We start from the raw sequence: 15,007 nt of genomic DNA, 5'->3' as shown, positions 1-15,007 counted from the left end.
TAGGCATGCCCACAGCCCCTTGGGGAGGGAGGAAGGGCAGTGAGGAGGGGCAGCCCTTCCTGGGGGCCCAGTGTGGGGAGCACCAACAGGAGTGTGAAAGGAGGAGACTGGGATTTCCCTGCTTCCTCTGCTTTCTGTGTCAAGGGCTTGAACAATGCTATTCTAAATCAAGTATCAAGAAGCCCAGAGCCGTGAGCCCTCAATCCTGCCTGACAAGGCCATAGTTATACCCTACAAGGCCTGGGCCTCCAGTAAGTGGGTGAGGCCAATGACCAGGAAAAAGGGACATTTTCACCTGGGGCTCTGCTAAAACTGCACTGGGGAACTGACCCCAGGATCCATAGGGAATGAGTGCATTTACCCAACAGAGCTGCGGGACCTCCCTCCTCAAACCCAGACTCTGCAAGTCCAAGCAGCCCACTTCTACTACATCAGTTTACCCAGACAGAGGGCCTCTGTTTAAGCAGAGCCCCCACGCAGGCTGTCACATCCTCTGCCCAGGAGTCCTTTTACATATGCATCTATGACAGACTCTTTCCAGCAAGCCTCTTCCAGGGGCTGGGGATGCCAGTGCTTTGAGGCCTGGTTCCTGTAGGTAACCGAGAGGATGCTGGTTCAATGGGGTGACCCGGAGGGAGCAGGGACCCACCTGGCTTCCACTGCCGTGCACGATGTTCTCTGGGGTGTCATAAACCTCGGACTCCATGTGAACATTCTGGTTTTTCTCATGATTCACTTGCACCCGCAGAATTCGAAAGGAAGACCCACCAAGATCCAGGGCAATGAAATCTCCCTTTTCTGTTTAGGGCGACAACAGGTATCACATCAGATTCAAATGTTAAGGGGAAGCCACATACCATGCCCACTTCCTGGCAGGGCATAGGCCCTGCCTGCCTCCCCCTGCCACATGCTGTTATCAGCCAGAAAGCAGCAATCATGCAAACTTCATCCAACCACTGCCATATACGCAGAGTAGGCAAGAGAAACCCTATCCTACCATGGAGTCCTTAGACAGAAATAGCTTCAAGCAATCCCAGTCTCTTCCTGCTGACTATAGGGGAATGGAAGTACTGAATTAAGTACAAATTCCCACCCCATGTTTCTCTAGTTTCTTAACCTATTTCAAAAACAGCACTGCTATGCAGAAATAAAAAATCATACAGCATTTCAACTGAGACAAAGCCCTACATCTGAGGTCCACCCAGTGCCTTGGGTCTCTGCATGTCAGCTCTGACATCAATTACTCCAGGCCTCCACTCACAACACAGGGTTGTGTTTTATCATTGTGGTAAAATACACATAGCATAAAATTTACCACTGCAACCATTTTCAGGTGCACAATTCAGTAGCATTAAGTACATTCACAATGTTGTGCAACCATCACCACTATTTTCAAAACTTTTTCATCACCCCAACACAAACTCTATAACCATTAAGCAATAACTTCCATTTGCCCTCACTGTCAGTCCCCAGCATCCATGATTCTACTCTCTGTCTCTATGAACTTGCCTATTCTGGATATTTCATACAAGAAGAATCACAGTTATTTGTCTTTTTGTGACCGGCTTATTCCTCTTAGCGTAATGTTTTCAAGGTTCATCCATATTTTAAGAATTTTACCCTTTTTTAAAAAATTAATAGAGACAGGGTCTCGCTCTGTCACCTGGGCTAGAGTATAGTGGTGTGATCAAAGCGTACTGCAGTCTCAAGCTCCTGGGCTCCCAAGATCCTCCCACTTCAGCCTCTCAAGTAACAGGGACTATAGGCAGGTATGAGCCACCCTGCCCCCAACAGAATTCCATTCCTTTTTTCTTTTCTTTTTTTTTTTTTTTTTTTTGAGGCAGAGCTTCACTCTTGTTACCCAGGCTGGAGTGCAGAGGTGCAATCTCAGCTCACTGCAACCTCCGCCTCCCAGGTTCAAGTGATTCTCCTGCCTCAGCTTCCCAAGTAGCTGGGATTACAGGCATCCGCAAGCATGCCTAGCTAAATTTTTTATTTTTAGTAGAGACAGAGCTTCACTATGTTTGCCTGGCCACTCTAACTCCTGACCTCAGGTGATCTACCCGTCTTGGCCTCCCAAAGTGCTGGAATTACAGACGTGAGCCACCACGCCCGGCCTCATTCCTTGTTAAGACTGAATAATATTCCATTGTATGGATCCACTACATTTTGTTTATCCTTTCATCTATCGATGGACTCTTGGGCCGTTTCCACCCAGAGGGTGCTTTTAACAGAATTCCCTCTTGGTCACATAAAAGTACCAGTGGCCAAAGTACTGGCCTGCTATAGTTACCTCCCTCGGGAGCAACATGTACAGCACAGGGGTGGGCTTCACAGGGAGAGAGCAAGACTGTACACCGAGACCACCAGACAGCAAAGGCAGGTGGCCATGGGCAAAGTTCCAACCATTAAGCCACAACCACACATTCTGTACCCTTCATCTCATTAGCTACCCTCACGATGCTCCCAGAAAAATCAGTTCAGATCTGTTTCACTCGTGATGCTAAGGTGACATCCCCACTGTCCTAATATCTATCTTGCCAGAGGTGACAGCCACCCCTGCCTTCCAGAGCCCATGATCCACCAAGCCCTTAATCCTATGGCAGTAAATACTAGACTGCTTTGGGGTATCTCATCTTCCTAGGTAGGCAAATATCTTTATTATTATATCTTATGTAACAGTATTATTGAAATTTAAATCACATACCATAAAATTCATCCATTTAAAGTATACCATTCAATAGTTTTCAGCATATTCGGATTTATGCAACCAACTGCACAGCCCGTTTTATAACATTTTCATTATTTCAAAAAGAAACTCTGTACCCTTTAACTATCACCTCCCAAGCCCCTCATCCTTCTCCATCCCTAGGCAACCACTAATCTATTTTCTGTTATTATAGATTTACCTCTTCTGGACATTTCATATCAATGAAATCATACAGTGGCCAGGCGTGGTGGCTCATGCCTGTAATCCTAGCACTTTGGGAGGCTGAGGCGGGTGGATCGCTTGAGCTCAGGAGTTTGAGACCAACCTGGGTAATATGGTGAGTCCCTGTCTCTACCAAAAATACAAAGAAAGATTAGATGGGCATGATGGTGTGTGCCTATAATCCCAGCTACTCGGAGACTGAAGTAGGAGAATCGCTTGAGCCCAAGAGACAGAGGTTGCAGTGGGCTGAGATCACACCACTGCACGCCAGCCTGGGTGACAGAGTGAGACCCTGTCTCAAAAACACAAAGAAGAAAGAAATTATACAGTATATGACCTTGTATGACTGGCTCATTTCACTCAGCAAAATGTTTTTAAGGTTCATCATGTTATAGTGCATATGAGACTTTATCCCTTTTAATGGCTGACTGTTACACTCTATGGATATAATACATTTTATTGTTCATTTATTCGAACTCCTGACCTCGTGATCCGCCCGCCTTGGCCTCCCAAAGTGTTAGGATTACAGGCGTGAGCCACCGCACCCGGCCTCATTTGTCTTGTATTATGTGTTGAGTTGTAAAAGTTTTTTTTTTATGTCCTAGATATAAATCCTTTATCAGACATACGACCGGCAAATATTTTCTCCCATTCTGTGGATTGTCTTTTCTTTTTTTCATGGTATCCTTTGAAGACAAATGTTTTCATTTTTGTTGTTGTTGTGTTTGAGACAGGGTCTTGCTCTGTTGCCCAAGCTGGAGTACAATGGTGCAATCATGGCTCACTGCACCCTTGACCTCCTGGACTCAAGAAATCCTCCAACCTCAGCCTCCCAAGTAGCTGGGACTACAGGCATATGACCACACCTGGCTAATTTTTTATTTTTTGTGGAGACAAGGTCTCACTGTGTTGCCCAGGCTGGTCTCAAACTGGCTCAAGTGATCCTCTTGCTTGGCCTCCCAAAGTGCTGGGATTACACGCATGAGCCACCACGCCTGGCCAAGTTTTAAATTTTGATGAAGTCCAATTTTATGTGTTTTTTCTTTTATTGTTTGCGCTTTTGGAGTTGTAGCTAAGACTCTATTGCCAAATCCAAGGTCACAAAGATTCACACCTGTATTTCGTTCTAAGAGTTTTATTAGTTTCAGCTCCCACATTTAGGTATTTGATCCACTTCAAGTTAATTTTGTACATGGTATGAAGTGTAGGTCAAACTTCATTCTTTTGCATGTGGATATCCAGTGTCCCAGCACCATTTGCTGAAAGGACTATTCTTTCCCTCATTGAATAGTCCTAGCACTCTTGTCAAAAATCAACTGACCGTAATATATGCATTTATTTATTTTTTTTTTTTTTGAGATGAAGTCTCACTCTGTTACCCAGGCTGGAATGCACTGGCGTGATCTCGGCTCACTGCAACCTCCACCTCCCGGGTTCAAGCGATTCTCATGCCTTAGCCTCCCAAGCAGCTAGGATTACAGGGATGTACCACCACATCTGGCTAATTTTTTTGTATTTTTAGTAGAGACGGGGTTTCACCATGTTGGCCAGGATGGTCTCAAACTCCTGACCTCAGGTGATCCACCAGCCTCGGCCTCCCAAAGCGCTAGGATTACAAGCGTGAGCCACCATACTCAGCCTGTATGCATTTATTTCTGAACTCTCTATTCTGTTCCATTAGTCTACATGTCCACCTTCATGACAGTACCACCATGTCTTGATTACTGTTGCTTTGCTGAAAAATTTGAAATTGGCAGTGAAATTCCTTCAACTTTGTTCTTCTTTTCATGATTGCTTTGGCTATTCTGGGTCCCTTGAGCTTTTGATTTTTAACACAAAATAAGGTTTGCTTTCTGTTTTTAACAGAGAGAGTTCTCTTTTATAAAGCTGACTTATTTTGTATTTGATTCTAACCAGCTTTATAAGCCCTGACAATGCTACATTTCTGGAACTTACAATGGTGTTTGGAATGTACGTAAAAACTGAGCAAATACTTGTGGAATTAATGAAGGTATAAAGAAATAAATAACAAACCAAGGAATTCTCACATTGAATGTCACTGTTCCTATCTTTTTTTTTTTTTTTTTTTTTTTTTTTTGAGAGGGAGTCTTGCTCGGTTACCCAGGCTGGAGTGCAATGGCATGATCTTGGCTCACTGCAACCTCTACCTCCCGGGTTCAAGCGATTCTCCTGCCTCAGCCTCTCGCGTATCTAGGATTATAGGTGCCCACCACCGTGCCTGGCTAATTTTTGTATTCTGTAGTAGAGATGGGGTTTTGCCATGTTAGTCAGGCTGGTCTCAAACTCCTGACCTCATGTGATCCACCTGCCTTGGCCTCCCAAAGTGCTGGGATTACAGGCGTGAGCCACTGCGCCCGGCCTGTTCCTAACTTCTTTCTCAAGTTCCTTGAGGGAAAGACCACAGTTTGGGATTCTCTGTCCTTGGCACCCAGGACAGCTCAGCAAATGCTTGGTAGCTGCCTGGCCACAGGGACTGATGGTCCATTCATTCATTCAAGGCACCTTGAATGGTTAGGCTTTGTGTCCCCACCCAAATCTCATCTTGAGTTGTAACCCCCATAATGCCCACATATCAAGAAAGAGACCAGGTGAAGGTAACTGAATCATGGAGGTGGTTTCCCCATGCTGTTCTTGTGATAATGAGTGGGTACTCACGAGATCTTATGGTTTTACAAAGAGCTCTTCCCCCTTCGCTCAGCACTTCTCCTTCCTGTCACCTGTGAGGAAGATGCATTTTCTCCTTCCACCATGATTGTAAGTTTCCTGAGGCCTCCCCAACCATGCTGAACTGTGAGTCAACTAAACTTCTTTCCTTTATAAATTACCCAGTCTTAGGCAGTTCTTTGTAACAGTATGAAAACGGACTAACACAGCACCCCTGCTTGCTGTTCATTAAGCACAAAGCAGTTATGCCATCATGTGAGATACACACAGAGGAAAAACCAGAGTATGTTTTTCCTTTTCTCTACTCACCACAACACAGAACACACCTGAGACCCTGGATGCATGTGGGTTTTTCCACACACACCAAGCAAGTAATTCTGCAGTGAATTCTCCAGTGAACACCAGCTCCATGCTCTCTAATTCAATTCAATTCTTTCACTAGCTACCTGGAGATAGCATCATATCCCACAGGTTGAGGGCTTGTTCACACGAGGCTGCCCTCCCCCGCAAATTCAGACACCAGTCACAAGCACAGGTTGTGGCCTGTGCTTCTGGCTCACCACTATAAATCGGGGTTCCTACAACCCCCTTCTTGGGTTCCATTAGTTTGCTAGAGCAGCTCACAGACCCAGAAAAACACTCCACTTACATTTACATATTTACTATAAAGGATATTACAATAAATACAGATGAAGAACTGGATGGAAGAGATGCACAGGGAGGGGCATGGGAGAAAGAGCAGGAGCTTCCATGCCCTCTCCAGATGTGGCACCCAGGAACCTCCATGTGTTCAGCTAGCCAGAAGCTACCAGAACTCAGTCATTTTAGGTTTTTTTCTTTTTGCTTTTTTTTTTTTTTTTTTGGTTTTGTTTGTTTGTTTGTTTGTTCTTTGAGACAGGGTCTCACTCTTTCACCCAGGCTGGAGTGCAGTGCAGTTACATGATCACAGCTTACTGCAGCCTCAACCTCCAGAGCTCAAGCGATCCTCCCACCTCAACCTCCCGAGTAGCTGGAACTACCAGCATGTGCCACCACACCTGGCTAACTTTTTTGTATTTTGTGTAGTGACAGGGTTTCACCATGTTGCCCAAGCTAGTCTCAAACTCTTAGGCTCAAGCGATCCACCCGCCTGGGCCTCCCAAAATGCTGGGATTACAGGCGTAAGCCATCATACCTGGCCTGTTTCAGGTTTCTGTAGAAGCACCATTACAGAGTTGTGATTGATTAAACCATCGACCATTGGTTTATTCGCTCTATTTTCAGGCTCTCTCCCTCCCTAGAGGCGGCATGGGGGTTGGGGTTGACAGCAACCCTCTGATCACATGGTTGGTTTCCCTGGCAACCACCCCCATCCTGAGGCTATCCAGGGGCCCACCAAGGGACAAAAGACACTCTCCTATCACCCAGGAAATTCCAAGGGATTTAGGAGCTCTGCGTCAGGACCAGGATCAAAGATTCTCCTAGCACCTCTATCACTCAGGAAATTACAAGGGTTTTAGAAGCTAAATGCTAGAGACTAGGGGCAGAGACCAACATGTATACTTCTTACTATTTCACATATCAGTTGGTTGTTTTTTTTAATAACAGTTTTACTGAGATATAATTAACACAGCATGCAATTTTTACCCATTTTAAAGTGAAAAATTCAGTGGTTTTCAGCATATTTACAGAGTTGTGCAACCATCACCACTATCTAATTTTAGAAAATTTTCATCACCCCAAAAGAAATTCCACACCCATTAACAACCATTCACCATTTCCTCCCAACCTCTCTATCTCCCAGCAACCACTAATGTACTTTCTGATCTACAGATGCTCCTATTCCAGACATTTCATGTAAATGGAATCACACAATATTAGGTCCTTGGTGTCTGGCTTCTTCCACCCGGCATAAGGTTTTCGAGGCTCATCCATGCTGTAGCGTGGATCAGTACCTCATTCCTTTTTATGAACCGATTATATTCCATTATATGTCTATATCACATGAAGCCACTGGTTTTAAATTATTTGTGGTCCAAAGGAAAGAGAGAGAACAAGGGAGAATGCTGGGAAGCAGGTATCATAGATTTGGTGGAAATTCTGACCCTGACTTTGTGGCATTGTTCAAATCAATATAGAATTTTCTTTGGGTTCCCATTGGAGTCCTAACTCCAATAGTAATTTACACCACCACTAGGTTAAAAAATTGAATTCGGCCGGGCGCGGTGGATCATGCCCGTAATCCTAGCACTTTGGGAGGCTGAGGCGGATGGATCGCTTGAGGTCAGGAGTTTGAGACCAGCCTGGCTAACATGGAGAAACCCTGTCTCTACTAAAAATACACGTAGTGGCAGGCGCCTGTAATCCCACCTACTCAGGAGGCTGAGGCAGGAGAATCACTTGAACCCAGGAAGCGGAGGTTGTAGTGAGCCGAGATCGTGCCACTGCACTCCAGCCTGGGTAACAGAGCAAGATTTTGTCTCAAAAAAAATCGAAAAAATTGAATTCAGTATGAAGTGGCTCCTCACAGGTGAGTGAGTCACTAGAATATCAGAAACATTTTATTTGACCGTCCATCAGCTAACATTCACTGAGTCTTTCTGTACCAATCACTAAGTGCTTACACGTATCCTTTTACTTTCAATCCTCGCAACCCTATGAAGTCAGTACTGTCATGACGCCCACTCTACAGATGAGCAAGTAAAGGTAAAGAGGGGTTAGATCCCTTGTCCAAACACACAACCAGTAAGTGGCAGAGTCAGCATTTGAATCCGAAACCATAATGGATAACCATGAAAACTGCCTCCTGGACAGAACTCAGGGACAAGGATCCCCAGGGAAAGAGGGGGCGAGAGAGAGACTTCAGCACATCAGGAATGGCTACACTTCTTTTCTGGGGTTCTTCAACTTCCACGATTCCTTATAGCTTTGGGTTTTTTTGTTTTTGTTTTTGACACGGAGTCTCACTCTTGTTGCCCAGGCTGGAGTGCAGTGGCGCGATCTCAGCTCACTGCAACCTCCGCCTCCCGGGTTCAAGCGATTCTCCTGCCTCAGCCTCCCGAGAAGCTGGGATTACAGGGGCCCATCACCACGTCCAGCTCATTTTTGTATTTTTAGTAGAGACGAGGTTTCGCCACGTTGGCCAGGCTGGTCTCGAACTCCTGACCTCAGGTGATCCACCCGCCTTGGCCCCACAAAGTGCTGGGATTACAGGTGTGAACCACTGTGCCTGGCCTAGCTTTGGTTTCTTTTATTTATTTATTTATTTATTTTTTATTTATTTTGAGACGAAGTCTCGCTCTGTCACCTAGGCTGGAGTGCAGTGGTCATAATCTCGGCTCACTGCAAGCTCCGCCTCCTGGGTTCACGCCATTCTCCTGCCTCGGCCTCCCGAGTAGCTGGGACTACAGGCGCCAGCCACCATGCCCGGCTAATTTTTTGGGGTTTTTTGTTGTTGTTGTTGTTGTTTTTGTCTCTAGTAGAGATGGGGTTTCACCATGTTAGCCATGATAGTCTAGATCTCCTGACCTCGTGATCTGCCCACCTTGGCCTCCCAAAGTGTTGGGATTACAGGCGTGAGCCACTGCGCCTGGCCCGCTTTGGTTTTATTTTGCTTCATTCTTTAATGAAGACAGTGAAAACTCAGTCTGATAAACAACTATAAATTACTTGTGCATAGAGGAAAAAGGGGCACAAAAGCAAATACTACACTGAGATGAAATGATCAGTACTTTTTATTTTAATATTTTACTTAATTTGCTGTTTTAATATTCACCTAAACATTTATTTATTTCATGTTTTTATTTGTTTGCTTTTTTGAGACAGAGTCTCACACTGTTGCCCGGGCTGGAATGCAGTTATGCAATCTTGGTTCACTGCGACCTCCACCTCCCGGGTTCAAGCCATTCTCCTGCCTCAGCCTCCCGAGTAACTGGGTCTACAGGCGTGTGCCACCACGCCCAGCTAATTTTTGTAATTTTTAGTAGAGACGGGGTTTCACCATTTTGGCCAGGATGGTCTCGATCTCTTGACCTCGTGATCCGCCAACCTTGGCCTCCCAAAGTGCTGGTCCTATACCCTGTTGGGCAAAAGACACTGAGGAATGATGGATAACTGATAAACTTTTCTGGATGTCTAGCATCTCTTTAGAAAACTACTCTTCCATTTTTCGCCTATGAGGTTGGAAGTAGGGCTGAATCCCCACTCTAGCTCCAGGGGTACCAATGTGTGATCCAGGCATGGGCTCCAGGGGTGTCCCAAGTCACCCATCTTGTCCATCATGATTGGTTCAGCATGGGCACATAACCCAAGTCAGTCAATCACAGCCCTCTCCAAGACCATCCCAGGTCCCACAGGGAGCAAGGCCTGCTCTTTGCACAGAGATTGCTGGCTATAAGGGGAGGGCTCAGCCTAGGACTGCAGGGGTCAGCCCCACCCCTGTAAGAGGAGAGATGGCCTATGAAGGAAGCCAACACACAGGAAAGGAGCTGACTGAACTAGTAAGAGACAGATGAATCCCTAGATACAGAAGTCAACTCACAGTGAGACTTCCCAGTTAGAGGAAACTAGAATTCTCTTTTTTTCTTAAACAAATTTGAGTTAGATTTCTTTCAGCTACAACCAGAAGGTTTCCAAGTTCAATATTCTTTGTCAGGAAATGAATCCCCCAAATACCCACGTGCCCTCCATAACAAAAGGGCCCTATCAGTCCCTTTTTCCTCGGGTTGGCTCCCTGATTCAGAGCTGTCGTGTCCAGTCACCACCTTGCTGAGGGACTGGAGCTGCAGCCTGCCGTCGTCTCCCCCACATTTTGTGTGGCTAGCTCAGGGGTGGGGGTGAGACAGCCTGCCTTGGCTTGCCCCTTTTCTCTGCCTCCTTCCCCTGTAACATCACAGAGATGCCAGCGAATCCTGAAAAACTCTGCATCCTTCCTGCAGGGGCTCGGCTTACACATTCAGGCCTGCTGGGTGGGGTCCTTGGACTGGCTCCATTGGTTGGGAAAGATTTTTCCAAGGAATTCTTACAAAGCCAGTTATTATATCATAAGACGGATGAGGATGATGATGACCCACCGTAACTCATGGTGGTTTGCAGTTTCCAAAGACTCTCATTTGATCCTGATGATAGCCTGGTGAGGCAGGTGGGGCAGGGATTACCGTGGCCATTTTACACATGAGGAAATGGAGGCTTGGAAGTTAAATGGCTTCTCCAAGTTCACACAGTTTGGGAGTGGCACACCCAGAGACTGATTCAGTGTTCTAGGTTTTTATTTCCCTTTCTCTTTGGCTATAAGCTCAGCCTCTTTCTGCAGTAATAGGTGTTCTCCCAACTTCCTCTTTCAATCTTTGGTCTCAAACCTTCCTTCCTGCTACTGGGGCCTCCTACTTGTGACCTTTCCTCACATTTCCCATTTCCACTGAAGCCTGGAGAACCGCTCCAGAGAACGGTCATTAAACAAAACATCCGAAGGGCTACTGGCAATTCTCCACTTTCTAATGACAGCCATTATTACCAGCAAATAATGGAAAACAAACACAGGACAGATGTGTCTCAAGTACCAGCCTGTGCTGGAATACAGGGCAAGCAAAAACTCTGCCTGCAGGAAATGCCTGCCTGAGTCCAGCTCAATGAATTGATCTTTTTTTTTTTTTTTTTTTTTTTTTTTTGAGACAGAGTCTCTGTTGCCCAGGCTGGAGTGCAGTGGCATGATCTCGGCTCTGGCTCACTGCAACTCCGCCTCCCAGGTTCAAGTGATTCACGTGCCTCAGCCTCCCTGGTAGCTGGGATTACAGGCACCGGCCACCACGCCCAGCTAATTTTTGTATTTTTAGTAGAGACAGGGCTTTGCCATATTGGCCAGGCCAGTCTCAAACTCCTGACCTCAGGTGATCCGCCTGCCTCAGCCTCCCGAAGTGCTGGGATTACAGGCATGAGCCACCGTGCCCAGCCTCAATGAATTAATTCTGTACATGAGATACACAGGCATTCCTGCCCATCTACAATCCAGCTGCATGATGGGAACTCCACATCATCTTCAAAAACCTGACAAGAACACGAGACACTCAGGAGGTTTCACAGATGGAGAGAACATTTGAGATAACCCAGCAATCTTTCCATATAAGAAAACTGAGACCACCCAAATGCTGCAAGAAGAGAAGGTAAATATTTTCCTTCCATTGACTGGAAAACAGTAGTATGAATATTTAGGGTCCCAAAATAACCGTGACTACACTGTAAATGGCTCTGTTTTGCATGAAAAAAGATAATGGCACATCCAAGCTTCCAGAAAATATTTTTTTTTTACTTCTCCTTTGGATAAAAACTTCTCTTTTGGGTAAAGACTGTGCTAGGAACAATGAAGCCAAAACCAAGAAATATCGATTCCTATTTAGCCTCCAAAAGCTTTCTAATTAGTGCTTACAATATCCTTAGGTATAAATGAGAAAAGGAGAAAAACAGGACACTTCGCGAATGCGGGAGGCTGGGCACAGAGGGAAAGCAATTCCCAAGAGACTGGGTAGTGAGGGAAACCAATATTTCACCCCAAAATATGGCTCCCTCGTATAATAAATATTTTGAACTAAGGGCCCTTAAAGATGAACAGATGCTGGAAAATGCTTGTCTCCTATCTACATAAAGACCACACAGACCCTCCAGGGAGAACTTTATCCTTATCCTCCCTGTTATCTCATTATCTATTGCAGAAAAGAAAACTGAAGTATCTGACCACACCTGAATGGACGTTTTTAAAGATGTCTGTTCCTAAACCAGGCGTGGTGGCTCACGCCTGTAATCCCAGCACTTTAAGGGGCCAAGACGGGCAGATCACAAGGTCAGGAGTTTGAGACCAGCCTGACCAATATGGTGAAACCTCGTCTCTACTAAAAATACAAAAATTAGCCTGGCGTGGTGGTGCGTGCCTGTAATCCCAGCTACTTAGGAAGTTGAAGCAGGAGAATTGTTTGAACCCAGGAGGCGGAGGGTGCAGTGAGCCGAGATCATGCCACTACACTGCAGCCTGGGCGACAGAGCGAGACTCCGTCTCAAAAAAAGAAAAAAAAATCTGTCTCTTATTCAATTCCAAAGAGAACCGGTACTGGTTAATCTCTGTTCCCTGATGCCTTTATTCTCCCTAGTAATCATTTACTGTTCCCTGTCTCCTGCCTCCCCTCTGAAAAGAGAAAACGTGACTGGTCACGGTGGCTCACACTTGTAATCCCAGTATTTTGGGAGGCTGAGGCAGGTGGATTACCTGAGGTCAGGAGTTCGAGACCAGCCTGGCCAACATGGCAAAACCCCATCTCTACTAAAAATACAAAAATTAGCCGGGCATGGTGGCAGGTGCCTATAATCCCAGCTACTTAGGAGGACTGAGGCAGGAGGATCACTTGAACCTGGGAGGCAGAGCTTGTAGTGAGCCGAGATCGTGCCACTGCACTCCAGCCTGGGCAACACAGCAAGAAAGAGGAAATGTAAGTATCTGGGCCCCACCAGGATACTTGGGTAATCAGTCTGTGATTCTCCCACATGCATGTTAACAAATGTGCATGCCCTTTCTCCTATTAATCTGCCTTTTGTGAGCTGATTTTTCAGCCAACATTCAGAGGGCAAAGGGGATGTTTTCCCTTGCTCCCTACAGTAGCTTTGAAGAGGGAATTCTATTTAGCCAAATCACCAGTGTTAAAAGGCTTCAATAGTTTCCTTCTTTATTATTCATTCATCCACTACCTCAGAAATGATATGCAGCAGCGAAAAGCCACTTTAGGTTTCTGGGGATTTTTAATGATGTACAGATAACTGAAGAGCAACTGAAAAATAAAAATAAAAACAAGCCAGGTGTAGTGGTTCATGCCTGTAATCCCAGCACTTTGGGAGGTGGGAGGATCGCCTGAGCCTAGGAGTTCGAGACCAGTCTGGGCAACATGGCAAAACCCTATCTCTACAAAATATCAAAAACAAAAAAACTCACCTGGCCATAAAAAAATGTCCAAAAGAGAAAAAAACTAATTAAAAATGGGCTGATAGGTCTCAGAATGTATGTATCAGATATGTCTTCAGAAATGCTTCTGGAAAGTCAGCTGAGTTCCAAAACTCTGTGTCTAGTCGACCAGGGTCGAGGTCAGTGAGAAAGGAAAGCTTGTTTCCTCGCTCTGCCTTGGAAATCACATCAGCACTTAGGCATTTCTCCACCACGGTGAGCACCAATTTATCCCTCCGAGGTTTGGGATTGCCACTAATTCTGTCACTAATTACTACAGTTGAAGCAGTGATTAACATTTCGAAAAGGGAACAGCACTATGGATTTACTATTAGGAGGGCCCAAATTCTGATTACTCCAGGGATCTCCTGATTCTTGGATGATAAAGGAGCCCAGAGGGAGGGGGAGGTGAAGACGGAAGCCCGGAAGCCCGGAAGCCCGGAAGCCCGGCAGGACACGAAGGGGCAGGGAGTGGACTGGGGGTCGAGGATCCAAGTCCTTAGCATCAACAGCTACGTCTTTGCGGGGCTGTAGGAACCATTCCAAGCGAAGTGTGGGCTCTGGGGCACATGAACTGAATCCACCCATAAATATTTGGAATGGAGGGTGCCATTTATATGAATCTCTAAAAGGGGGTGAAAAATAAATTTCACAAATGAGTATGAGTTCTGAGCCTTATTTGGAGGAGTAGCCAATATGGCAAACGGCTGGATTTCTATTGCACTTGGATCACACTTTGAGACCCTCAATCCTGGAAACAGTTTGCGAAGGAGAGAGGGAGAGCACCCCTGCTGACATAGGTCACCTGGCTTGAGAGCAGGGCTCAATGGGAAGGAGGCGAAGCGTCTCCTCCCCTGTGTCTGCTCTGAGCCAGTCATGCAGGGCCAGGTGCCTCCCAGGGATCAGATATCCTTCTGAGCTCTCCCAAGCAAAGCCAAAGCAGGTGCTCTCCTGGGCGCTGCCCATACCCCTCCCCTCCCCCCCCATTTTCCTCTTCTCTCAGCTGGAAGCAGTTGGAGTCATGCCTCTGCCACAGAGCTCTCCTCATCCTGGAAAGGTTCCAATGCTCCTGGCTATAGGTGACATCCATGTCTGAGAAAAAGCAAGAGTGAACTATATATAAAGTTCTTTCTTCTCCGGCCAGAGACAAGAGAATACACCCAGGGTAGACCACAGTCTATTTACTCTGATGACCAGAATCTCTTCAGTAGTTCTTAAAAAGCTAAAAGTAGGTGCTAGTAATCAACATCTAAACAAAAGGGTGGAGGTGGAGTAGGCTTACATCAGAGATACACATGCTAATATGTGAGCATGAAGTAGACCCCACCCACGGCCACAGTGAACAGCACAGCCTCTTTATCAGTGCCCAAATCTCATTCAGGATGACTGCAGGCAGACAGCAGAGGTCTTTTCCTGCTGCAACCAGTCTACTC

At 46.0% G+C, this 15,007-nt stretch overlaps 1 protein-coding gene across 5 annotated transcripts in view; it reads right to left on the bottom strand.

Annotated features, from left to right (window-relative positions):
* LOC105466097 (hexokinase 1) overlaps positions 1-15,007 on the bottom strand; it is a 130,971-nt gene that overhangs the window by 43,050 nt on the left and 72,914 nt on the right. For all 5 annotated transcript variants that reach the window (XM_071069669.1, XM_071069670.1, XM_011715030.2 and 2 more), the window contains one exon: positions 650-798. In XM_071069669.1, the coding sequence (XP_070925770.1) occupies positions 650-798 (149 nt within the window). The remainder of the gene's footprint in view (positions 1-649; positions 799-15,007) is intronic.

This window comes from Macaca nemestrina, chromosome 9, assembly GCF_043159975.1.
Source record: "Macaca nemestrina isolate mMacNem1 chromosome 9, mMacNem.hap1, whole genome shotgun sequence".
Classification (NCBI taxonomy): domain Eukaryota; kingdom Metazoa; phylum Chordata; class Mammalia; order Primates; family Cercopithecidae; genus Macaca; species Macaca nemestrina.
The sequence above is the reverse complement of the archived record's forward strand: the minus strand, read 5'-3'. Positions and strand labels throughout refer to the sequence as shown.